Genomic DNA, 27,987 nt, shown 5'->3' on the forward strand with positions numbered 1-27,987 from the left:
CGTCTCAGGGTCCGAGACGACGAGTACCGCAATGTATGGGAACTCTATGGTGCTGCATCCCGGTAACACAGAGGAAGGATGGCAGCATCGACTTGCTAGACTTGGCATCCGTGTCGACAGGCAGAGCACATATAAGAAGCTGAAACGTACTGTAACTCTATTCATTCAGCACTGATTCAACGACCAACGTGTCATCAAAGATCTGTACAAACCTCATGTCGACCTGTTCAATCTGTACAAGTATTTTAATTGGTATAAATATTCACATAAGGAAGGACATGTCCACAGCCAGTAGTGGGATTTAGTGAAACATGTTAAAGGAGTGTTGTCCATAACAAAATAAAACACCATGCGTTACAACATAGAGTCCATTTTCTTTGTTGAATTAAGTTTCCTTTTTTTTTTTTGCTTTTCAGAAATTATCAGGCAAATATATCAATGTTTCTGTTTGTCATAAAAATAAAATAATCCAACTAATTAAATTGTTTAAAGAATAAGAAGAAAAACAAATGTAATCAACAAATTGATTTCCTCAGTTTGAACACAACGTACATTTACAACAAGGACAAGAAAAGGAATAAAAACATCACCAACCACTGTTTTTATTTAAATAAATTACATCATTATATAAACCTATTTTAGTAGTGTCCTTAGTAGTACCATAGTAATATAGGATTTGTGTAGACATACGTGTGTGGATAAATGTATCTTAACATACAGTATTATATTACATGTATGTAACATAACATACAGTATTATATTACATGTATGTAACTTAACATACCGTTTTATATTACATGTATGTAACTTAACATACAGTATTCAATTACATGTATGTAACTTAACATACAGTATTATATTACATGTATGTATCTTAACATACAGTATTATATTACATGCATGTAACTTAACATACAGTATTATATTACATGTATGTAACTTAACATACAGTATTATATTATATGTATGTAACGTAACATACAGTATTATATTACATGTATGTAACGTAACATACAGTATTATATTACATGTATGTAACATAACATACAGTATTATATTACATGTATGTAACTTAACATACAGTATTATATTACAGGTATGTAACTTAACATACAATATTATAATACATGTATGTAACTTAACATACAGTATTATATTACATGTATGTATCTTAACATACAGTATTATATTACATGCATGTAACTTAACATACAGTATTATATTACATGTATGTAACTTAACATACAGTATTATATTACATGTATGTAACGTAACATACAGTATTATATTACATGTATGTAACGTAACATACAGTATTATATTACATGTATGTAACATAACATACAGTATTATATTACATGTATGTAACTTAACATACAGTATTATATTACATGTATGTATCTTAACATACAGTATTACATTACATGTATGTAACTTAACATACAGTATTATATTACATGTATGTAACTTAACATACCGTATTATATTACATGTATGTAACTTAACATACAGTATTATATTACAGGTATGTAACTTAACATACAATATTATAATACATGTATGTAACTTAACATACCGTTTTATATTACATGTATGTAACTTAACATACAGTATTATATTACATGTATGTAACTTAACATACAGTATTATATTACATGTATGTAACTTAACATACAGTACACCACACATGCATATCAGACACACAAATTCAGCAGTAATCACCCTGCCTGTCTGAGAGATAGACTCCCTCTCTTACTTATTTAACTCTGAAGGATCCTTTTTAACACCCTGCCTGTCTGAGAGATAGACTCCCTCTCTTACTTATTTAACTCTGAAGGATCCTTTTTAACACGTCATTCCGTGGTTTTATTGTTTTATAGAGCCAAACAGAAGCCAGCTGCTCTTTATCCCCAAACAGAAAGAATAAAATACAAGACAGAGGAACCCAAATCAACCGAGACAGTTAACCAGAGGGGTTATCCTACGAAGCAAGCTAGATCTACTCAGGGTCTTCTAAAGCTAACCAGCTTCAGTTAGCTTCACATCCCAGTTCAGGCTTCACCTGCACCACGGTGGATATTGCTTGTACGCCTGCCGCTAACTCCAGAAGGCTTGTAACTGCACATGGCTAGTCGAACGGCGAACTCTTCATTGCGACAATGCTGAAACATCAATCCATGGGCGACTCAGTGCAACATTTTCATTTGTGCAGAAATCAAGAGAAAATTAAAATTATTTTGGAAATTCAGAAGGCTGTGGTGGGAAATTGGCTTTTAGAAGTGACGTCTTTATTTGATTATTTATCATTAATGCACTTTTTTATTTCTATTACTTATCATTAATGCGTTTATTTAATTTTATTATTGATCATTAATGCCATCTTTATTTTATTACTTATCATTAGCATTTTTTTTATTACTTATCATTAGTATTTATTTTATTACTAATCATTAGTATTTATTTTATTACTTATCATTAGTCTTTATTTTATTACTTATCATTAGTCTTTATTTTATTACTTATCATTAGTGCCGTCTTTGGTGTGTTTATCAACGCACAACAACCACAGCCCCCCCCCCCCCCCCCCCCCATCAATAAAATAGTATTATGAAGTCATACAGTAGTCCTACTGGGGGTGAAGTTCAGAATGCATTCTGTCATTACTAAATGGGAAATGATATATATTTATACATTACTATTTTTTAACACACAAAAAATAATAATATTTAAAATCATTTGTCTTCCTCAAATGAAGGGGATGATGACACAGTCTTTGCAAGAGGGAAGGAATCTGATTTGATTGATCATGTAATTCAAGGTAAGTGGAGATAGCCTGCCCCGGAGCGGGTTAGTTCTGGTGGATTCGTTGCCATAGAAATTCACCTGGCTAAAAGGTGAGCCGCTTTGACCTGTTATCCTGAGTTGAACTCCTAGTTGACCAAAGTTACCTTGCTACCTGCTTCGTAGTATACCCCTCAGGGCCCTGTTCAGTAGAGAGCGTAATAAACTAAATCAAGTGTTTCTTATTGGACAAGTTCGGGTCATTTACCTCCCTGTTTCAGTCAGTTTTGTTCCGTTTTCTGCCTACTGAACATGGCCCAGGTGGACAGGTTCATGGAATGCATTCACAGCATTCAACCCAGTCCCAGACATCAGGAACACGTGTTACCGTGACATCACTATGTTCTGATCCAGTAAACCAATCCTTCAGTCCAAGCCGTGATTACAGGTCGTGAAGAAAATAAACTACTGGCAGCGAGGCAGCAAACGAAGACCAATTGAAAGAGCAAAAGGTGCCGAGGTCATGACCCCTAGTTGTCTGGCCCTGACTGACTGGACAGCAGGGTTGGGGTCAATTACAGTCAATCCAGAAACTAAGCCAAATTCCAATGAAACATTTCTCCTGATTGAAAAGCAGTGAAGAGAAATGGAAATGGAATTTCAGTTTACTTCCTGAATTGCTGGACAGGTTTGAAAACGTCCCGTCTGTCCACATGAAGCAGTCAGGTCCTGAATTAGTAGCCGATTGACCCTGACTGCAGAAAAGACCCGAGCTGGAGTTCCATCCATGTCCGGCTTTCACTTAGCATGGATACCAATCTGAATAGTGAAACAGTGCGATATTCAGTGTGGATTCCAGGCTAGCTTTTACTGGCCTGACAGTACACCAGTTCAGTTCCCAATACAAGCACAGGGGATGACCGACACACAAAGCTATGATGACATAGTACACACATGGCCAAACCACGATGACATAGTACACACATGGCCAAACCACGATGACATAGTACACACATGGCCAAACCACGATGACATAGTACACACATGGCCAAACCATGATGACATAGTACACACATGGCCAAACCACGATGACATAGTACACACATGGCCAAACCACGATGACATAGTACACACATGGCCAAACCACGATGACATAGTACACACATGGCCAAGCCATGATGACATAGTACACACATGGCCAAACCATGATGACATAGTACACACATGGCCAAACCACGATGACATAGTACACACATGGCCAAGCCATGAGCTATCTGAGTCATGTAAAGGGATGTCCCTCTCCTTCCCCCTTCAGAAAAGGTGTTGTTTATTTTCCACAGTGACTTAACACACAACAGTGCATCATCATCATAACAGTGCTTTAGCCCTATTTATCGTGGTATTACTGAGATTAGTGAACGTGTACTATCAAAGGGAAACACTTCACATGGGTTACTCTGCCCGACAGTCTTCTTGAGACATGGGGTCTTTGCTTTCTGATTCCTGATATCAGATACATTGAGATGACAGGCAGGTACCATGCACCTGTCATTCATTGAGGGTTTAGTTTCTCATATAAAAATAAAGTCTTTGTCAGCCTCTTCTCCAGATTGGGAAGACTTTCTCCCCGGTCCCTTGTCTCTGTCAGGGTTGGGGGATTGGTCCTTGGGTTTGGAGCCGTTGTCCTCAGAGTTGTGGCGGTGGGGACTCTGGCGTTTGGCAGGGTCTGACACTGAGCCTGGTTTCACTGCTGAGGAGAAGAGGACAGGAGTTGGTTATGAGAATGAACAGCAGAGGGCGCCAAAAACAATCTTATCTGAAAACAAACTGTTTTATTTCTGTTTTAATCTCCATCTCTACCTCATCAGTGCTACAAAATGAGTCAAAATAACACTTCTAGACAGTAACTTGTGAAAGATGAATCAATCCAAGCACATTTTCCAACTGGCATCAAGACATGTTCTAAAAATATGACGTATGTGAAGCCAAGAGAAGCCCGGATAACGTTCTGCCTCAGGTGCCAGTTGGAGAAAGATCACTAGGCGGTATGGTAGATTCATTTTGGTAAAAGCTTCCTTCAATTATAAGCCATCACTATCAATCAAATCACATCCAGAAGCTCCAATAATGAATCTCACTGCAGTCTGACCTGAACTACGGGACAAGATGAGAGATCATGAAAAGGTACAAGTGAGAGAAGAGGAGGGAAAGGGAGAACTTCTTCTAACCAGTACAGGGGAGGGACTTCCCGCTCTTGTGCTCGCCCACTTCCTGTTCGGTGCTGGTAGGTGATTGGCAGGCGTGTCGGGCTCTGCGATTGGCCTCTCAGCTTCCTGATCAGAATCAAACACACTACCGTCTTCTGTTGGAACATTCACTAGGGAGAGGGTGGAGGGAGGGAGGCTGGTCTTTAGTGCTCGTTGATCAATTAGCCATTCAATTAGCCACAGGGCCAATCCGATTGGGGCATAGTAATTCATTCTAATTTGTCTTTCAGCACATCTGTGCTGCTAAAAATAGAATACAAGTAGGCAATGTGTGGTTCTTTTTTGATGGAGTTTGTAAAGAATGAGTAGCCTATCAATAACATATCAATAACATATCAATAACATATCAATAGATTCAATCTTGATCCATTAAACATGATTTAAATCTCCTCACTAGCACTGGGGGTGAAGTGTGGTCTGTGGTGCCCTCAGTGATAAAAAATTAAAGTAAGAAAATATATATATATTCTTCACATTTTCAAACAGTCCATTTATTTTTTCCAACGGGGCTATACATTTGGGTGAGTTTTTTTTCTCGCCTGAGTATCCTCGTTTCACTGCCAAAAATAAAATGAAACCATCTAGTATTCAGCGAAATAACAACACAATGTAGCCTTGACAAATAATGAACATCCAATCACATTAACCGTTACTCTCTCGCGGGAATTCCTCTAACGGTCCGTATGTAGCCAAACGTAGCTGCTGCTCATTCCGTTTGCTCGAACATTGATAAATGGTTCAAAGTAAGGCCCGCATCCATAGAGACACTTACTAGCTCACAAGTTGTTCTGCTTCCACGAGCACGTCCAATGCTAGCATCAGTAATTCTACATTTGTTGTTAGCCTAGCTAGCATGGACACAGAGTTGTCAATCTGATGCATCCGAAGAGCTACATTGATTTGGGGTTCCCTTATATTGGGAGTAGTGCCTTTCCTCAGGCACAGTGTGTTATATGTGCAAAAGTACTATCTCACACCTCAATGAAACCTTCACTCTCGCGCAGACATTTAGAAACAAATAAAAAAATAAGCCGTGGGAGTTTTTAAAGCGAGAATAAAGACGACTTTCGAGTAGTAAGACATGTATAAAAGCAAGAGATACCATTAATAAGAAGGGGCTAGAAGAGTCTTATATGGTGAGCTACCGAGTGGCTAGGACAGGCAAGCCCCATACTATTGCGGAGGACTGGCTAGGACAGGCAAGCCCCATACTATTGTGGAGGACTTAATTCTTCCTGCTGCCGTGGATATGGCTGGGACAATGCTGGGGGAAAAGGCCCCAAAAACTATACAGACAATGCCTTCATCAAACAACACTGTTTCACGACACATCAGTGACACGGCAGGAGATGTTTTGAAACAATTACTGCTTCGCATACAAGCCTGTGAATTCTATGCGTTACAGCTGAATGAGTCAGACGTGGCGGGCCTGACACAGCTCCTGGTATATGTCCGTTACGTTTATGGGGGTCAATTAAGGATGACATCCTCTTCTGCAAACCACTTGAAACCAGGACAACATGAGGATATTTATAAAGTATTGGACAGCTTTGTGACATCATATGGACTTCGGTGGTCATGATGTGTTGGTATCTGTACTGATGGAGCAAAAGCCATGACAGGGAGACATAGTGGAGTGGTAACGCCATGACAGGGAGACATAGTGGAGTGGTAACGCGCGTGCAAGCAGTTACTGATCATCATGTTCACTTGTCTGACCTCTTGCATGATGACGAGTTTCTCACACGACTGGCCTATCTGCGACTCTCTGCAACTATATTCAATGTGCGGGACAAAACTGAGGCTATGATTAAGAAGTTGGAGCTCTTCTCTGTCTGCATTAACAAGGACAAGACACAGGTCTTTCCATCATTGTATGATTTTTTATGTGTAAATGAACTCAAGCTTACGGACAATGTCAGATGTGATATAGGGAAGCACCTGAGTGAGCTGGGTGCGCAATTATGCAGGTACTTTCCCGAAACGGATGACACAAACAACTGGATTCGTTATCCCTTTCATGCCCTTCCTCCAGTCCATTTACCGATATCTGAACAAGAGAGCCTCATCGAAATTGCAAAAAGCAATTTTGATGATTTTATTTAAATTGGAAGCCACAGCCAGATTTCTGGATGGGGCTTCGCTCAGAGTTTCTTGCCTTGGCAAATCGAGCTGTTAAGACACTGATGCCCTTTGCAACCAGGCACCGATGTGAGAGTGGATTCTCAGCCCTCACTAGCATGTAAACTAAATACAGGCACAGACTGTGTGTGGAAAATGATTTAAGACTGAGACTCTCTCCAATACAACCCAACATTACAGAGTTATGTGCATCCTGTCAAGCACACCCTTCTCATTAACCTGTGGTGAGTTATTCTCAATTTTCGATGAACAAATAAGGTTTTATATGTAAGATGGTAAAAAAAAAAGAGCAAAATTATTGATTATTATTATTATTAAATTATTATTATTATTAATATTATTAAATTATTGATTATTATATTATTATTTGTGCCCTGGTCCTATAAGAGCTCTTTGTCACTTCCCTTGAGCTGGGTTGTGACAAAAACTCACACTCATTCTTATGTTTAATAAATGTATTGTGTAGTGTGTGTGTGTGGCAGGCTTACAATGATGGCAAAAAACAACATTTGAGAGTGCGCTGACCCTGGTGCTTAGAGGGGGTACAGCTGGAGGTTGAATGTTTGAAGGGGTACGGGACTATAAAAGGTTTGGAAACCACTGCTCTAGAGAGACAACACTAATACATGAAGATAATACTAAATGAGATACAGGAGCTTAATTACAGCTGGTGTAGTAGATTGGATAATAATGTTGGCCAGTGCTAGTGAGGAAAACCACAGATAAATCCTAGCCTATCTATCTATGAGGAAAACCACAGAAAAATATTAGCCTATCTATCTATGAGGAAAACCACAGATAAATCCTAGCCTATCTATCTATGAGGAAAACCACAGATAAATCCTAGCCTATCTATCTATGAGGAAAACCACAGAGACAAATCCTAGCCTATCTATCTATGAGGAAAACAGTAATGAAGGATTAATGATATCTATCTACAAGACAAAGGCCACATCCAAAAGGACAGTTTATGAGACTATTCACTTGGAATAAGAAGGAATGGCAAACTTAGAGAAAACGAGTAAAGATTTAGCTGTAACTGTGATGGTGCATTTTTTTCAATGCAGTAAGGACAATATATTCTGCTGTCAGACACATCTCTCTCTCTACTGAGAACAGATACAGTTCGAGGGAAACAGAGGCCTGCGCTTTAGGGCTAAATAGCCTCTCCATCCAAAGCTTCCTCAACCGCAAAGTGATGAACGACACCTGATGTGTATGATAGTGCGAGACTAGGTCTGTTCCTACCTGGATGGGTAAAGGTAACCTACCTGCCTGAGCAGAGGGGTTGCTCACCGTGCCCCCCAGTAGAGGACTGCCCTGTCCCTCCTTGTCCTTGTCCAAGGGGACCCTCTTCAGGCTGTAAGGCAGCATTGCCCCCTTGGGAGACACGTTCCCTCCAGGGGAGTCACAGACCTCATCTGGCAGACAGAAAGAGAAACACTATCAGAACTACATCAAGGTTTCTATTGGCCCAAAACCAGGACAGGCGTGTGTCAAATTTCCAGGTTAAGATATATAATTTATTGTTGTTTATGTCGTTGATGACTGCGACAGGAAGCCAGATTAGTTGGCATCCCAGGTGAAGATCTGTGGTCTATTGAAAGGCAGAAGGTGTCCAGCCTCAGGCCCCAGAATATGACTATTACACTATCACTAGATCAGCTTTAACATCCAGGGGCTAGATAGTTCTAGATCTTTAACATCCAGGGGCTAGATAGTTCTAGATCTTTAACAGATTTAACATCCAGGGGCTAGATAGTTCTAGATCTTTAACATCCAGGGGCTAGATAGTTCTAGATCTTTAACATCCAGGGGCTAGATAGTTCTAGATCTTTAACAGCTTTAACATCCAGGGGCTAGATAGTTCTAGATCTTTAACAGCTTTCACATCCAGGGGCTAGATAGTTCTAGATCTTTAACATCCAGGGGCTAGATAGTTCTAGATCTTTAACAGCTTTAACATCCAGGGGCTAGATAGTTCTAGATCTTTAACATCCAGGGGCTAGATAGTTCTAGATCTTTAACATCCAGGGGCTAGATAGTTCTAGATCTGTAACATCCAGGGGCTAGATAGTTCTAGATCTTTAACATCCAGGGGCTAGATAGTTCTACATGTTTAACATCCAGGGGCTAGATAGTTCTACATGTTTAACATCCAGGGGCTAGATAGTTCTAGCTCTTTAACATCCAGGGGCTAGATAGTTCTAGATCTTTAACATCCAGGGGCTAGATAGTTCTAGATCTTTAACATCCAGGGGCTAGATAGTTCTAGATCTTTAACATCCAGGGGCTAGATAGTTCTACATGTTTAACAGCTTTAACATCCAGGGGCTAGATAGTTCTAGATCTTTAACAGATTTCACATCCAGGGGCTAGATAGTTCTAGATCTTTAACATCCAGGGGCTAGATAGTTCTAGATCTTTAACATCCAGGGGCTAGATAGTTCTAGATCTTTAACATCCAGGGGCTAGATAGTTCTACATGTTTAACAGCTTTAACATCCAGGGGCTAGATAGTTCTAGATCTTTAACAGATTTCACATCCAGGGGCTAGATAGTTCTAGATCTTTAACATCCAGGGGCTAGATAGTTCTAGATCTTTAACAGCTTTAACATCCAGGGGCTAGATAGTTCTACATGTTTAACATCCAGGGGCTAGATAGTTCTACATGTTTAACATCCAGGGGCTAGATAGTTCTACATATTTAACATCCAGGGGCTAGATAGTTCTAGATCTTTAACATCCGGGGGCTAGATAGTTCTAGATCTTTAACATGCAGGGACTAGATAGTTCTAGATCTTTAACATCCAGAGGCTAGATAGTTCTAGGTCTTTAACATCCAGGAGCTACATAGTTCTAGATCTTTAACATCCAGGGGCTAGATAGTTCTAGATCTGTAACATCCAGGGGCTAGATAGTTCTAGATCTTTAACATCCAGGGGCTAGATAGTTCTAGATCTTTAACATCCAGGGGCTAGATAGTTCTAGGTCTTTAACATCCAGGGGCTAGATAGTTCTAGATCTTTAACATCCAGGGGCTAGATAGTTCTAGATCTTTAACATCCAGGGGCTAGATAGTTCTAGATCTTTAACATCCAGGGGCTAGATAGTTCTACATGTTTAACAGCTTTAACATCCAGGGGCTAGATAGTTCTAGATCTTTAACAGATTTCACATCCAGGGGCTAGATAGTTCTAGATCTTTAACATCCAGGGGCTAGATAGTTCTAGATCTTTAACAGCTTTAACATCCAGGGGCTAGATAGTTCTACATGTTTAACATCCAGGGGCTAGATAGTTCTACATGTTTAACATCCAGGGGCTAGATAGTTCTACATATTTAACATCCAGGGGCTAGATAGTTCTAGATCTTTAACATCCGGGGGCTAGATAGTTCTAGATCTTTAACATGCAGGGACTAGATAGTTCTAGATCTTTAACATCCAGGGGCTAGATAGTTCTAGGTCTTTAACATCCAGGAGCTACATAGTTCTAGATCTTTAACATCCAGGGGCTAGATAGTTCTAGATCTGTAACATCCAGGGGCTAGATAGTTCTAGATCTTTAACATCCAGGGGCTAGATAGTTCTAGATCTTTAACATCCAGGGGCTAGATAGTTCTAGGTCTTTAACATCCAGGGGCTAGATAGTTCTAGATCTTTAACATCCAGGGGCTAGATAGTTCTAGATCTTTAACATCCAGGGGCTAGATAGTTCTAGATCTTTAACATCCAGGGGCTAGATAGTTCTAGATCTTTAACATCCAGGGGCTAGATAGTTCTAGATCTTTAACATCCAGGGGCTAGATAGTTCTAGATCTTTAACATCCAGGGGCTAGATAGTTCTAGATCTTTAACATGCAGGGACTAGATAGTTCTAGATCTTTAACATCCAGGGACTAGATAGTTCTAGATCTTTAACATCCAGGGACTAGATAGTTCTAGATCTTTAACATCCAGGGGCTAGATAGTTCTAGATCTTTAACATCCAGGGACTAGATAGTTCTAGATCTTTAACATCCAGGGGCTAGATAGTTCTAGATCTTTAACATCCAGGGGCTAGATAGTTCTACATGTTTAACATCCAGGGACTAGATAGTTCTAGATCTTTAACATCCAGGGGCTAGATAGTGTCCCAGTATCCCCCCTCGGGGCGTAAGTCCACACCCAATGAACCCAGTCTATGGTCCTGGCAGGTGGTGATTCTCCATACTCTACAGTGATAAGGCCACTGCTTGCTGCTCCTAGTGATCAGACATGGCCTCATTTATTCAGCGTTGTTGTCTCCAGTCACGTTATACTGTATCTATGCTCCTGTCCTCCATTCCACAGGAATAAAACATATATATATTGTGTTTCTCTGATCCATACTGTATCTATGCTCCTGTTCTCCATTCCACAGGAATAAAACATATATATATTGTGTTAATCTGATCCATACTGTATCTATGCTCCTGTTCTCCATTCCACAGGAATAAAACATATATATATTGTGTTAATCTGATCCATACTGTATCTATGCTCCTGGCTGTTCACGATACCACAGGAATAAAACACAAATACAGTACCAATCTGTGTTATGTAAATGCTCCATACTCTACCAACAGGGCCTAGAATTAACACACACCACCTGTCAAATGTGAGTCTATCTCACCGGCCACTGTGGCGGGTGTTTGGCTCCACAGTGCATTCGGGAATAAAAATAGTCAAGTATGATCCCATTTATAGTCAACTAAATGCTGCAGTGGCTGTTTTCAAAGTATTTTACGGCCATTTTGTTTCATAGCTGGTAAATTAATTGCACAAAGTCAAAGAACTACAAATCCTATATAGTCTATTCCACCTCGCGCTGCAACACTTCCTGGCTGGGGTGAAGAGCTGAGGGAAATATTCTTTTTTAGAAACGCTGCGGACAAGGCATACAAGTTGATCTAATTTACGTGAAACTAAAGTCTACTGAAGACAGACTTTATCCCTGTGTTTCTTGACTATGTACATAGTTTTGTTCACAAGCCATGTTGTTCTTCTCTGTTTGAGTTTCAACAGCTAGAGACGCTGCTACTAGTCAGACTCTCACCGGCACTAACACGACTGACATCACGCTACCACGGTAACCTCCCGCCCTTAAAGGGGGGGGAAAAGTATTATTCAATAAACCACATTAGTTACTTCTTACTAGTAATACATGTGCTGTTTAAGAAGCATTACAACAAAGGCTCATCTGTTTTTTTTGTGTGTGTTTTGTTAGTGTAATTTTAAATGAAATAAAAACATTTTGACTGGTAGATTTTTTTAATCTACCTGCCACAGTGGCTGGTGGACCAAATGTTATGCTCTGTCTACCAATTCTCCTGGCTGTTATCCACACTAATGGAAGGATATAAGAATATCCAGTATATGTGCTCCATATTACAGGCCTACCTATGCTCCTGCTACTGCTGGTGCGCGGCTTCTGAAGGATGGAGGGTCGGGCAGCGAGGGCTGGCTTGGTGCCCTGAAGAGGGGGCTTAGGACTGGAACTGGAGGTAATGCGGTTCCTAGGGACCGTCTCTGGTTTGGCCTCCCCACCACGAGGGCTCTTCTCTGGGGAGCCGACGACCACCACCCCCTCTGCCTTGGAGACACCCGGAGACCTGCTCTCTGTTGGGATAGGCTGGCCCTTCACTGCTCACACACACACACATAATCAAATCAAAATGTTATTTGTCACATGTGCTGAATACAACAGGTGAAGGTAGACCTTACAGTGAAATGCTGAATACAACAGGTGAAGGTAGACCTTACAGTGAAATGCTGAATACAACAGGTGAAGGTAGACCTTACAGTGAAATGTTTACTAACAAGCACTTAACCAACAATGCAGATTTAAGAAAAATAAGTGTTAAGAAAGTATTTACTAAAATAAACTGAGGTAAAAAAATAATAAATAAAATAAAAAAATAAGAAAAATAGATAAATAACAAATAATTAAGCAGCAACAATAAAATACCAGTAGCGAGGCTATATAGTCGGGCACACATGGCCATTCACGGGACACACAGAAGGCAACAAGTCACACAAATGATACACAAATGATTCCCAAAACGAGTCTTCTCCTTCAGTCACTAACTGTGCTAACTTCATTACCTTCAGTCACGGTCACATGCAAACACACATGCATGAGTTCATGTCCAGGATAAGCTTCAATGTGACAGTCTAAATCAAAGGCAGTCAGGGTGAATCACTACACATCTGTGGTTCAGGAAATACAGTCTCCCACGTCATGTGATTCCCACTCTGTAAACATAAACAAGGCAGTAGAGATGAACTCACCACTGCCACTGCTGTCTGGACTGGACGACTGGTCGTACTGGTCCTGGGGGAGACAGACAGACAACCCTGGGTTCAGTCACAGCATCTACAATAGAGCAACCTACTAATACTGTGGTCGTTACTGTCTCCTAGCTACTTAGCGTCCCGGCTAGCTCTTAGAATACAATAAGTGTTGTGCTGTATTTATTTCCTGCAGCAGGTGGCGCTGTAGTGTAACAGAGTGACTGGAATGAGGTCCAACCATACAGCCCAGCACCATGACCCCGCCAACAGATGGCACACGACAGGCCGATTGGAGTTTGCCAAAAGCCACCTAAAGGATTCTCAGACCATGAGAAACAAGATTCTCTGGTTAGTTGAAGCCAAGCGTCACGTCTGGAGGAAACCTGGCACCATCCCTACCGTGAACCATGGTGGTGGCAGCATCATGCTGTGGGGATGTTTTTCAGAATCGAGGGAAAGATGAACAGAGCAAAGTACAGACAGATCCTTGATGAAAACCTGCTGTAAATAGCTGGGCAGCGACACTCCCCATCCAACCTGACAGAGTTTGAGAGGATCTGCAGAGAAAAATGGGAGAAACTCCCCAAATACAGGTGTGCCAAGCTTGTAGCGTCATACCCAAGACGACTCGAGGCTGTAATCGTTGCCAAAGGTGCAGTAGAGCCTAATTCATTTAATTTCAATGGAATGATTTCCTGTTATAAATTGTAACTCAGTAAAATAGTTTAAACTGTGTTTATATTTTTGTTCAATATATAAGCCAGTTCAGACAGTTACAGTAATATATTATTTTTGATTCTCCAGCACTGACGGATGTAGTTACAGTAATATATTACTTTTGATTCACGAGCACAGACATATGTAGTTACAGTAATATATTACTTTTGATTCACCAGTAGACATATGTAGTTACAGTAATATATTACTTTTGATTCACCAGTACTGACCTTATGTGATCCGAAGGTCCGTCTCTCCTGCTTGGCCTTCATCTCCGCCAGGAGTCCAGTCCCCATCACCTGCACCCCGTAGCGCCTCCCTCCCTGGGGACTACCCTTACTGTCCCCCTCTGACACCTCATCCATGGAGTCTGGGGTCCGTAGCTCCTCAGACCGCTCTGAGCTGCTGCTGCAGTCCAAAGGTTGGGTGACCTGGCTGGGATGAGTGGGCTGGGTCTTGGCCTCCTTGACCTTGGTTGGTGGTTCTGGAGCTTGGCTCTTCAGGGAGGTCTTAGGGGAGGAAGGCCCCTCGGGGACGGTGGTTACTGGAGCTGGGGTTAGGGCTGGAGCTGGAGTAGACTGGTTCTTCTCTGACTTGTCTTTGTCTGAAGACTTGGAGGTGCGAGACTTGATGAGGTTGAGGAAACCTCCTTTACTCTTCTTCTTCTCCCCATCCTGGGAGTCTGAAGTCTTTAGGGAACGTCTGAGAGGGGGAAGGAAGGGGAAGGAGAAAGGGGGGAGTGAGAGAGAGAGGGAGAGCGAAAGAGAGGAGTGAGAGATGGAGAGAGGGGGGAGTGAGATATGGAGAGAGGGGGGAGTGAGAGAGAGAGAGAGCAAAAGAGAGGAGTGAGAGACGGAGAGAGGGGGGAGTGAGAGATGGAGAGAGGGGGGAGTGAGAGAGAGAGGGAGAGCGAAAGAGAGGAGTGAGAGACGGAGAGAGGGGGGAGTGAGAGAGAGAGGGAGAGCAAAAGAGAGTGAGAGACGGAGAGGGGGAGTGAGAGATAGAGGGAGAGCGAAAGAGAGGAGTGAGAGACGGAGAGAGGGGGGAGTGAAAGAGAGGGAGAGTGAAAGAGAGGAGTGAGAGACGGAGAGAGGGGGGAGTGAGAGAGAGAGGGAGAGCGAAAGAGAGTGAGAGACGGAGAGGGGGGAGTGAGAGAGAGAGGGAGAGCGAAAGAAAGGAGTGAGAGACGGAGAGAGGGGGGAGTGAAAGAGAGGGAGAGCGAAAGAGAGGAGTGAGAGACAGAGAGAGGGGGGAGTGAGAGATGGAGAGAGGGGGGAGTGAGAGAGAGAGGGAGAGCAAAAGAGAGGAGTGAGAGACGGAGAGAGGGGGGAGTGAGAGAGAGAGGGAGAGCAAAAGAGAGTGAGAGACGGAGAGGGGGGAGTGAGAGAGAGAGGGAGAGCGAAAGAGAGGAGTGAGAGACGGAGAGAGGGGGGAGTGAGAGAGAGAGGGAGAGCGAAAGAGAGGAGTGAGAGACGGAGAGAGGAGGGAGTGAGAGAGAGAGGGAGAGCAAAAGAGAGTGAGAGACGGAGAGGTGGGAGTGAGAGATAGAGGGAGAGCGAAAGAGAGGAGTGAGAGACGGAGAGAGGGGGGAGTGAAAGAGAGGGAGAGTGAAAGAGAGGAGTGAGAGACGGAGAGAGGGGGGAGTGAGAGACGGAGAGACGGAGAGAGGGACGGAGTGAGAGAGAGGGAGAGAGAGAAAGTTAACATTTTCAATATAAACATGGATGAAAGAGCAAGAGGACAAGTAACTGTTCATAGTGATGAGTCGTAACGTTTACCTGGAGTCCATCTTGGTGACTTTCTTGGAGAAGAACTCGTCCACCCCCTCATCAACCCTTCCATGCAGGCCGTTCTGCTCCCCGTCCTGAGACGTGGTGCTGCTGATCTGCTGTGAAGTAAGAATACAGGGGTGTTATAACACCATGACAATACAGGGTTGTTATAACACCATGACACTACAGGGTTGTTATAACACCATGACACTACAGGGTTGTTATAACATCATGACAATACAGGGTTGTTATAACACCATGACACTGCAGGGTTGTTATAACACATATGACAATACAGGGTTGTTATAACACCATGACACTACAGGGTTGTTATAACACCATGGCAATACAGGGTTGTTATAACACCATACCACTACAGGGCTGTTATAACACCATACCACTACAGGGTTGTTATAACACCATACCACTACAGGGCTGTTATAACACCATGACACTACAGGGTTGTTATAACACCATGACAATACAGGGTTGTTATAACACCATACCACTACAGGGTTGTTATAACACCATACCACTACAGGGTTGTTATAACACCATGACACTACAGGGTTGTTATAACACCATACCACTACAGGGTTGTTATAACACCATACCACTACAGGGTTGTTATAACACCATGACACTACAGGGTTGTTATAACACCATGACACTACAGGGTTGTTATAACGCCATACCACTACAGGGTTGTTATAACACCATGACACTACAGGGTTGTTATAACACCATACCACTACAGGGTTGTTATAACACCATGACAATACAGGGTTGTTATAACACCATGACACTACAGGGTTGTTATAACACCATGCCACTACAGGGTTGTTATAACACCATGACACTACAGGGTTGTTATAACACCATGACAATACAGGGTTGTTATAACGCCATACCACTACAGGGTTGTTATAACACCATGGCAATACAGGGTTGTTATAACACCATGACACTACAGGGTTGTTATAACATCATGACACTACAGGGTTGTTATAACACCATACCACTACAGGGTTGTTATAACACCATACCACTACAGGGTTGTTATAACACCATGACACTACAGGGTTGTTATAACACCATACCACTACAGGGTTGTTATAACACCATGACACTACAGGGTTATAACACCATACCACTACAGGGTTGTTATAACACCATGACAATACAGGGTTGTTATAACACCATGACACTACAGGGTTGTTATAACGCCATACCACTACAGGGTTGTTATAACACCATGCCACTACAGGGTTGTTATAACACCATGACAATACAGGGTTGTTATAACACCATGACAATACAGGGTTGTTATAACACCATGACAATACAGGGTTGTTATAACACCATGACACTACAGGGTTGTTATAACACCATACCACTACAGGGTTGTTATAACACCATACCACTACAGGGTTGTTATAACACCATGCCACTACAGGGTTGTTATAACACCATGCCACTACATGGTTGTGATAACACCATGCCAGATAAACTACTTCATAAAGTAAGAGAGGACTAGTTGTGTGTTTGAGAACAAGAGTAAAACCTGGTTCTAAAATAAACACCATACTCCAAAAGGTTCCTACTCTGAGGTTCTTGTTAGAACTAAATCATTGACATCTACCTTACGGACTGTTGCTGTCCTGCTCATTTCCCCACCAGTAAATCACAGTGGTGCTACTCACCGGTATCTTACTGGACTGCATCTTCTTGTTCCTGCGAGGCCGTAGTTTGGTGAAGTGCTGCAGCTTCTTGGCCTCGTCTGAGGGCAGTTCTCCCATGGCCCCTCTCTTCTCTAACCTAGAGAGGGTCGGAGCAGGAGGGTCCTCTGTGTGGATAGGAACATCTTCCAGAGCCTTGTCAAGGTCAAACTCCATCTCTACAAGGTCATAGGTCACAGGTTATAGACAGGTCAGAGGATTACATACTGTACATGGTGAGAAAATTATGAATAAGTAAGCATTTTGCAGTTCATATGTATCATATTTAGTTAACTCATACGTTTATTATCTTACTAGTAACACTATGTCATAAAACACACTTCACAAAACACATTTCTGCATTTATAAATGTCTTCTTCTATATAAAACATAGTTATAAAAAAAAAGAAGCCAGCTCTCTGTCAGAACCTAAAACTAGAGGTATGTTATCTAGACCAGCTCTCTGTCAGAACCTAAAACTAGAGGTATATTATCTAGACCAGCTCTCTGTCAGAACCTAAAACTAGAGGTATATTATCTAGACCAGCTCTCTGTCAGAACCTAAAACTAGAGGTATATTATCTAGACCAGCTCTCTGTCAGAACCTAAAACTAGAGGTATGTTATCTAGACCAGCTCTCTGTCAGAACCTAAAACTAGAGGTATGTTATCTAGACCAGCTCTCTGTCAGAACCTAAAACTAGAGGTATATTATCTAGACCAGCTCTCTGTCAGAACCTAAAACTAGAGGGATGTTATCTAGACCAGCTCTCTGTCAGAACCTAAAACTGGAGGTATGTTATCTAGACCAGCTCTCTGTCAGAACCTAAAACTAGAGGTATGTTATCTAGACCAGCTCTCTGTCAGAACCTAAAACTAGAGGTATATTATCTAGACCAGCTCTCTGTCAGAACCTAAAACTGGAGGTATGTTATCTAACCCAGCTCTCTGTCAGAACCTAAAACTAGAGGTATATTATCTAGACCAGCTCTCTGTCAGAACCTAAAACTGGAGGGATGTTATCTAGACAAGCTCTCTGTCAGAACCTAAAACTAGAGGTATGTTATCTAGACCAGCTCTCTGTCAGAACCTAAAACTAGAGGTATGTTATCTAGACCAGCTCTCTGTCAGAACCTAAAACTAGAGGTATGTTATCTAGACCAGCTCTCTGTCAGAACCTAAAACTAGAGGTATGTTATCTAGACCAGCTCTCTGTCAGAACCTAAAACTGGAGGGATGTTATCTAGACCAGCTCTCTGTCAGAACCTAAAACTAGAGGTATATTATCTAGACCAGCTCTCTGTCAGAACCTAAAACTAGAGGGATGTTATCTAGGTCATTATTTATCAGCTTCTAGTACAGGTAGTAGTAACACAACAACAATCTGTCCCGGTCCACACGTCACAACGTTGATCTGATACTAACGCTCTGCTTGGTCGAGGAGACTCACCGAAGGCTCGAGACACTGGACGGAGCATTCTGCTGTGGATGCTTTTCCTCTTGGACCTGGGAGTCATCTGGAAAGAGCACAGATATCTACTCATACGAGACGCCATCACTGCTATCACCAACACCTTCTGATACTCAGCATCTCACAGTAGACTGGGATGTCAAGTTCAATCCACAGACACAAAACACACTTCACTGAGTGTAATGTGTCAACGCTGCATTTGAATTCAACACATCATTTCAATACTAGTTTGCATAAAAGATGAAGTGATCTTTATCTTGTTTGTGTTTTTTTCTCTCTTGCTTTATTGCGTTACCGAAACAAAACAAAAACAAAAATGAGGACAGAACTGTGTACTGCTGCATCAAACCTCCAATATTAACAGGACAGAATACTAACTAACAGGAGATGCTGGATCAATACTGAGGACAGAATACTAACTAACAGAAGATGCTGGATCAATACTGAGGACAGAATACTAACTAACAGGAGATGCTGGATCAATACTGAGGACAGAATACTAACTAACAGGAGATGCTGGATCAATACTGAGGACAGAATACTAACTAACAGAAGATGCTGGATCAATACTGAGGACAGAATACTAACTAACAGGAGATGCTGGATCAATACTGAGGACAGAATACTAACTAACAGAAGATGCTGGATCAATACTGAGGACAGAATACTAACTAACAGGAGATGCTGGATCAATACTGAGGACAGAATACTAACTAACAGGAGATGTGTACTGCTGCATCAAACCTCCAATACTGACAGGACAGAATACTAACTAACAGGTGATGTGTACTGCTGGATCAATACTGACAGGACAGAATACTAACTAACAGGAGATGCTGGATCAATACTGACAGGACAGAATACTAACTAACAGGAGATGATGGATCAATACTGACAGGACAGAATAATAACTAACAGGAGATGTGTACTGCTGCATCAAACCTCCAATACTGACAGGACAGAATACTAACTAACAGGAGATGCTGGATCAATACTGACAGGACAGAATACTAACTAACAGGAGATGCTGGATCAATACTGACAGGACAGAATACTAACTAACAGGAGATGCTGGATCAATACTGACAGGACAGAATACTAACTAACAGGAGATGCTGGATCAATACTGACAGGACAGAATACTAACTAACAGGAGATGTGTACTGTTGGATCAATACTGACAGGACAGAATACTAACTAACAGGAGATGTGTACTACTGGATCAATACTGACAGGACAGAATACTAACTAACAGGAGATGTGTACTGCTGGATCAATACTGCCAGGACAGAATACTAACTAACAGGAGATGCTGGATCAATACTGAGGACAGAATACTAACTAACAGGAGATGTGTACTGCTGCATCAAACCTCCAATACTGACAGGACAGAATACTAACTAACAGGAGATGTGTACTGCTGGATCACGACTGAGGACAGAATACTAACTAACAGGAGATGTGTACTGCTGCATCAAACCTCCAATACTGACAGGACAGGATACTAACTAACAGGAGATGCTGGATCAATACTGACAGGACAGAATACTAACTAACAGGTGATGTGTACTACTGGATCAATACTGACAGGACAGAATACTAACTAACAGGAGATGCTGGCTCAATACTGACAGGACAGAATACTAACTAACAGGAGATGTGTACTGCTGGATCAATACTGACAGGACAGAATACTAACTAACAGGAGATGTGTACTGCTGGATCAATACTGACAGGACAGAATACTAACTAACAGGAGATGTGTACTACTGGATCAATACTGACAGGACAGAATACTAACTAACAGGAGATGCTGGATCAATACTGACAGGACAGAATACTAACTAACAGGAGATGCTGGATCAATACTGACAGGACAGAATACTAACTAACAGGTGATGTGTAGTTTTTTAATCATAAGAGACAAGGGTGAAACAATAGTAAGCTTTGTGCTAGAGATGTGATACACTTGTTCTTTATAACTGGAGAGAAAGAGAGAGAAGAAAGAGAGACCGAGAGAGAGCCAGAGAGATAAAGAGAGAGAGAGAGAGAGAGAGAGAGAGAGAGATAGAGAGAGAGAGAATAAAGAAAGAGAGAGAGAGAGAGATAAAGAGAGAGAGAGAGAGAGAGAATAAAGAAAGAGAGAGAGAGAGAGATAAAGAGAGAGAGAGAGAGAGAGAGAGAGAGAGAGAGAGAGAGAGAGAGAGAGAGAGAGAATAAAGAAAGAGAGAGAGAGAGAGAGAGAGACAGAGAGAGAGCCAGAGAGCGAGAGAGAGAGAGAGATAGATAGAGAGCGAGAGAGAGAGAGAGAGATAGATAGAGAGCGAGAGAGAGAGAGAGAGATAGATAGAGAGAGAGAGAGAGAGAGATAGATAGAGAGAGAGCGAGAGCTCTTGGCCAGGACCATCCAGATCTCCTTGGTTATTGCATCTTTTAGGATCTAAAGCCCTTGGTCACAAAACTACTTCTAATCAGTATCTGTGATACAATAAGTGTCTGTTCCCCATCACCCCCAGCATAACCATAACCCTCTTTTCTATCAGATATATATCATAAATACACTAGCAACACAATCATCTATGGATGCTTCTCATGACTATACCAGAGAGGGATTTTTGACAAACAGTGAGTGAACTGAAGACAACAGTATTTCAGGTGACATTGTGACACTGTGTGTGACATCATGAGCAGGTGAACATGGAACACAACATGTGGTGTCCCAGCCGTGTGGAATGATGCAATGAGGGAGGGGCAGTGTGTAATGATGCAATGGGGGAGGGGCAGTGTGGAATGATGCAATGGGGGAGGGGCAGTGTTGAATAATGCAATGAGGGAGGGGCAGTCCTATCTTACTGCGTCAGGCCCCACTGTCCTATCTCACTGCGTCAGGCCCCACTGTCCTATCTCACCGCGTCAGGCCCCACTGTCCTATCTCACTGCGTCAGGCCCCACTGTCCTATCTTACTGCGTCAGGCCCCACTGTCCTATCTCACCGCGTCAGGCCCCACTGTCCTATCTCACCGTGTCAGGCCCCCTGTCCTATCTCACTGCGTCAGGCCCCACTGTCCTATCTCACCGTGTCAGGCCCCACTGTCCTATCTTACTGCGTCAGGCCCCACTGCCCTAACTTACTGCGTCAGGCCCCACTGCCCTATCTTACTGCGTCAGGCCCCACTGTCCTATCTTACTGCGTCAGGCCCCACTGTCCTATCTTACTGCGTCAGGCCCCACTGTCCTATCTCACTGCATCAGGCCCCACTGTCCGATCTTACTGCGTCAGGCCCCACTGTCCTATCTCACCGCATCAGGCCCCACTGTCCTATCTCACCGCGTCAGGCCCCACTGTCCTATCTTACTGCGTCAGGCCCCACCATCTGACAGATAAAAACTCTTGTGGCTTGTTCAAAAGATGCTTTTCATCAAATTCTGTTTGTGCCCACAGAGTTTTTCCATCTCTTGAAGAGATTAAAATGGCCTCAATCTCTGAGGGAGGCAAGGGAGGGAGAGAGGCAGGGGAGGAAGGGAGGCAGGGGAGGAAGGGAAGAGTGGAGGAGGGGAGGGCTAGTATCTGTCAGGCCAGTTTCCCCTCAGGGCTGCTACATTCTGATGGCTCAGATAAAATGAGAGAGAGGACTGAACAAGGATGGTCTTTGTGTTACTGTACCAGCTAGTGGACGGACAGACAGACAGACAGACAGACAGACAGACAGACAGACAGACAGACAGACAGACACAGAACAGGGTGGGTGAGAGAAAGAGTGAAAAATAGTGAGAGAGAGAGAGAGTCGAGAGTTACTTACACTGGTGCAGCAAAGAGTCTCCATGATGCAAAGGTTGAAAGAGGAAGGAAGGAAGGAAGGAAGGAAGGAAGGAAGGAAGGAAGGAAGGAAGGAAGGAAGGAAGGAGAAAGAGAGCAGAAAAGAAGAGAAGAGAAAGAAGAGAAGATAATGATTTCAGAAGAAAAATGAAAATGAAAAGACACTGGAGAGAGAGAGAGAGAACTCTATAGGTAGATCATTAGAGAGAGAACTCTATAGGTAGATCATTAGAGAGAGAACTCTATAGGTAGATCATTAGAGAGAGAACTCTATAGGTAGATCATTAGAGAGAGAGAACTCTATAGGTAGATCATTAGAGAGAGAGAGAACTCTATAGGTAGATCATTAGAGAGAGAACTCTATAGGTAGATCATTAGAGAGAGAGAGAGAGAACTCTATAGGTAGATCATTAGAGAGAGAGAGAACTCTATAGGTAGATCATTAGAGAGAGAGAGAGAACTCTATAGGTAGATCATTAGAGAGAGAGAGAACTCTATAGGTAGATCATTAGAGAGAGAGAGAGAACTCTATAGGTAGATCATTAGAGAGAGAGAGAACTCTATAGGTAGATCATTAGAGAGAGAGAACTCTATAGGTAGATCATTAGAGAGAGAGAGAACTCTATAGGTAGATCATTAGAGAGAGAACTCTATAGGTAGATCATTAGAGAGAGAGAGAACTCTATAGGTAGATCATTAGAGAGAGAGAACTCTATAGGTAGATCATTAGAGAGAGAGAGAACTATATAGGTAGATCATTAGAGAGAGAGAGAGAACTCTATAGGTATATCATTAGAGAGAGAGAACTCTATAGGTAGATCATTAGAGAGAGAGAACTCTATAGGTAGATCATTAGAGAGAGAGAGAGAACTCTATAGGTATATCATTAGAGAGAGAGAGAGAGAGAGAGAACTCTATAGGTATATCATTAGAGAGAGAGAACTCTATAGGTAGATCATTAGAGAGAGAGAGAACTCTATAGGTAGATCATTAGAGAGAGAGAGAACTCTATAGGTAGATCATTAGAGAGAGAGAGAGAGAGAACTCTATAGGTATATCATTAGAGAGAGATAACTCTATAGGTAGATCATTAGAGAGAGAGAACTCTATAGGTAGATCATTAGAGAGAGAGAACTCAAGGCTGGAAGGTGAAAGCTTCTCCAGGTAAACAATGAGATGGAATCCATTTGAAATCCTTTGGGGCATTAACCCGGAGCCGTGTAAATGGCTGTGGTTTAACCTATTAGGACAACAACCAGATCATATCAACCACTACAGGGAGAAAAACACCTCCCATGTGAGTGGCAGGGTAGCAGGGTTGTATTCATTAGTGTTTACCAAAGCAAAACGTTTCAAAACATTGTGCAACGAAAAAACAAAAAAAAGTAAAAACAAGTGTTTCTTATTGGACAAATTCAGATAAAAACCTTCCCGTTTCAAGATGTTGTCTTTGGTTTCGTGCCTCGTGAATAAGACCCAGGCCTCTCTGTGAGTGTATGACTGATGTACGCTGCTACAAAGACGGGCAGTAATGCTGCTCTTAATGAGATGAATTTAGACAGGAAACACAGGAGGCCTTGATGAAAGGACTTAATTAATACACTACTTAGGGAGGGAGGGAGGATGGGAGGAGAGAGGATAGGAGGGATGGAGGGAGGATGGGAGGAGAGAGGATAGGAGGGATGGAGGGAGGGAGGGGAGGAGAGAGGATGGGAGGGAAGGAAGGAGAGAGGATGGGAAGGAGGGAGGGAAGGAGAGATGATGGGAGGGAGGGAGGGAAGGAGAGAGGATGGGAGGGATGGAGGGAGGGAAGGAGGGAGGATGGGAGAGAGGGAGGGAGGGAGGGAAGGAGAGAGGATGGGAGGGAAGGATGGGAGGGAAGGAGAGAAGATGGGAGGGAGCGAAGTTAATTAACCATATGGAGGCTATAGGTACTAGAGAGGTATAGGTCTTCTCCTGTCCAAACCTTGAATGGATAAGATTAAATGCTGTGTAATCCAGCCCCATCTCTTTAATGGCTGTGTAATCCCGCCCCATCTCTTTAAATGCTGTGTAATCCAACCCCATCTCTTTAAATGCTGTGTAATCCAACCCCATCACTTTAAATGCTGTGTAATCCAATCCCATCTCTTTAATGGCTGTGTATTCCAGCCCCATCACTTTAAATGCTGTGTAATCCAACCCCATCTCTGTAATGGCTGTGTAATCCAACCCCATCTCTGTAATGGCTGTGTAATCCAACCCCATCTCTTTAATGGCTTTGTAATCCAACCCCATCTCTTTAATGGCTGTGTAATCCAACCCCATCTCTTTAATGGCTGTGTAATCCAGCCCCATCTCTTTAACGGCTGTGTAATCCAGCCCCATCTCTGTAATGGCTGTGTAATCCAGCCCCATCTCTTTAAATGCTGTGTAATCCAACCCCATCTCTGTAATGGCTGTGTAATCCAACCCAAACTCTGTAATGGCTGCGTAATCCAGCCCCATCTCTGTAATGGCTGTGTAATCCAGCCCCATCTCTGTAATGGCTGTGTAATCCAGCCCCATCTCTTTAAATGCTGTGTAATCCAACCCCATCTCTATAATGGCTGCGTAATCCAACCCCATCTCTGTAATGGCTGTGTAATCCAGCCCCATCTCTTTAACGGCTGTGTAATCCAGCCCCATCACTTTAAATGCTGTGTAAACAACAGCAGACACACCAAGCAGTAGCCAATAAGAAAATAGGATGAATCCCTATTTTACCATCCTACCATAATGAATCAACCTCCCTATTTTACCATCCTACCATAATGAATCAACCTCCCTATCCTACCATCCTACCATAATGAATCAACCTCCCTATCCTATCATTTTACCACAATGAATCTACCTCCCTATCTTACCATCCTACCATAATGAATCAACCTCCCTATCTTACCATCCTACCATAATGAATCAACCTCCCTGTCTTACCATCCTACGATAATGAATCAACCTCCCTATCTTACCATCCTACGATAATGAATCAACCTCCCTGTCTTACCATCCTACCATAATGAATCAACCTCCCTGTCTTACCATCCTACCATAATGAATCAACCTCCCTGTCTTACCATCCTACCATAATGAATCAACCTCCCTGTCTTACCATCCTACCATAATGAATCAACCTCCCTGTCTTACCACCCTACCTTAATATCCTACCATAATGAATCAACCTCCCTATCCTACCATCCTACCATAATGAATCAACCTCCCTATCCTACCATCCTACCATAATGAATCAAACTCCCTATTTTACCATCCTATCATAATGAATCAACCTCCCCATCTTACCATAATGAATCAACCTCCCTATTTTACCACCCTACCATAATGAATCAACCTCCCTATCTTACCATAATGAATCAACCTCCCTGTCTTACCATAATGAATCAACCTCCCTGTCTTACCATCCTACCATAATGAATCAACCTCCCTGTCTTACCATCTTACCATAATGAATCAACCTCCCTGTCTTACCATAATGAATCAACCTCCCTATCTTACCATCCTACCATAATGAATCAACCTCCCTGTCTTACCATCTTACCATAATGAATCAACCTCCCTATCGTACCATAATGAATCAACCTACCTATCCTACCATCTTACCATAATGAATCAACCTCCCTATCCTACCATCCTACCATAATGAATCAAACTCCCTATTTTACCATCCTATCATAATGAATCAACCTCCCCATCTTACCATAATGAATCAACCTCCCTATTTTACCACCCTACCATAATGAATCAACCTCCCTATCTTACCATAATGAATCAACCTCCCTGTCTTACCATCCTACCATAATGAATCAACCTCCCTATCTTACCATCCTACCATAATGAATAAACCTCCCTATCTTACCATCCTACCATAATGAATAAACCTCCCTATCTTACCATCCTACCATAATGAATCAGCCTCCCTATTTTACCATCCTACCATAATGAATCAACCACCCTATCTTACCATAATGAATCAACCTCCCTGTCTTACCATCATACCATAATGAATCAACCTCCCTGTCTTACCATAATGAATCAACCTCCCTGTCTTACCATCCTACCATAATGAATCAACCTCCCTGTCTTACCATCTTACCATAATGAATCAACCTCCCTGTCTTACCATAATGAATCAACCTCCCTATCTTACCATCCTACCATAATGAATCAACCTCCCTGTCTTACCATCTTACCATAATGAATCAACCTCCCTATCTTACCATAATGAATCAACCTCCCTATCTTACCATAATGAATCAACCTCCCTATCCTACCATCTTACCATAATGAATCAACCTCCCTATCCTACCATCTTACCATAATGAATCAACCTCCCTATCTTACCATCCTACCATAATGAATCAACCTCCCTATCTTACCATCCTACCATAATGAATCAACCTCCCTATCCTACCATCCTACCATAATGAATCTACCTCCCTATCTTACCATCCTACCATAATGAACCAACCTCCCTATCTTACCATCCTACCATAATGAATTAACCTCCATATCTTACCATCCTACCATAATGAATTAACCTCCCTATCTTACCATCCTACCATAATGAATTAACCTCCCTATCTTACCATCCTACCATAATGAATTAACCTCCCTATCTTACCATCCTACCATAATGAATCAACCTCCCTGTCTTACCATCCTACCATAATGAATCAACCTCCCTATTTTACCATTCTACCATAATGAATCAACCTCCCTGTCTTACCATCCTACCATAATGAATCAACCTCCCTATCTTACCATAATGAATCAACCTCCCTGTCTTACCATCCTACCATAATGAATCAACCTCCCTATCTTACCATAATGAATCATTCTCCCTGTCTTACCATAATGAATCAACCTCCCTATCTTACCATAATGAATCAACCTCCCTGTCTTACCATAATGAATCAACCTCCCTATTTTACCATTCTACCATAATGAATC

At 42.2% G+C, this 27,987-nt stretch overlaps 1 protein-coding gene across 1 annotated transcript in view; it reads right to left on the reverse strand.

The window, feature by feature from the left end:
- Positions 1 to 226: 226 nt before the first annotated feature.
- LOC129856752 (F-actin-uncapping protein LRRC16A-like) overlaps positions 227 to 27,987 on the reverse strand; it is a 150,510-nt gene continuing 122,749 nt past the window's right edge. Inside the window, exons 30-37 of the mRNA XM_055924474.1 lie at positions 19,164 to 19,230; positions 17,700 to 17,893; positions 16,003 to 16,112; positions 14,455 to 14,926; positions 13,505 to 13,547; positions 12,614 to 12,856; positions 8,462 to 8,611; positions 227 to 4,531 (exon numbers count right to left, since the gene is read on the reverse strand). Of these exons, the coding sequence (XP_055780449.1) occupies positions 4,353 to 4,531; positions 8,462 to 8,611; positions 12,614 to 12,856; positions 13,505 to 13,547; positions 14,455 to 14,926; positions 16,003 to 16,112; positions 17,700 to 17,893; positions 19,164 to 19,230 (1,458 nt within the window). The 3' untranslated portion in view covers positions 227 to 4,352. The remainder of the gene's footprint in view (positions 4,532 to 8,461; positions 8,612 to 12,613; positions 12,857 to 13,504; positions 13,548 to 14,454; positions 14,927 to 16,002; positions 16,113 to 17,699; positions 17,894 to 19,163; positions 19,231 to 27,987) is intronic.

This window comes from Salvelinus fontinalis, chromosome 6, assembly GCF_029448725.1.
Source record: "Salvelinus fontinalis isolate EN_2023a chromosome 6, ASM2944872v1, whole genome shotgun sequence".
Classification (NCBI taxonomy): Eukaryota; Metazoa; Chordata; class Actinopteri; order Salmoniformes; family Salmonidae; genus Salvelinus; species Salvelinus fontinalis.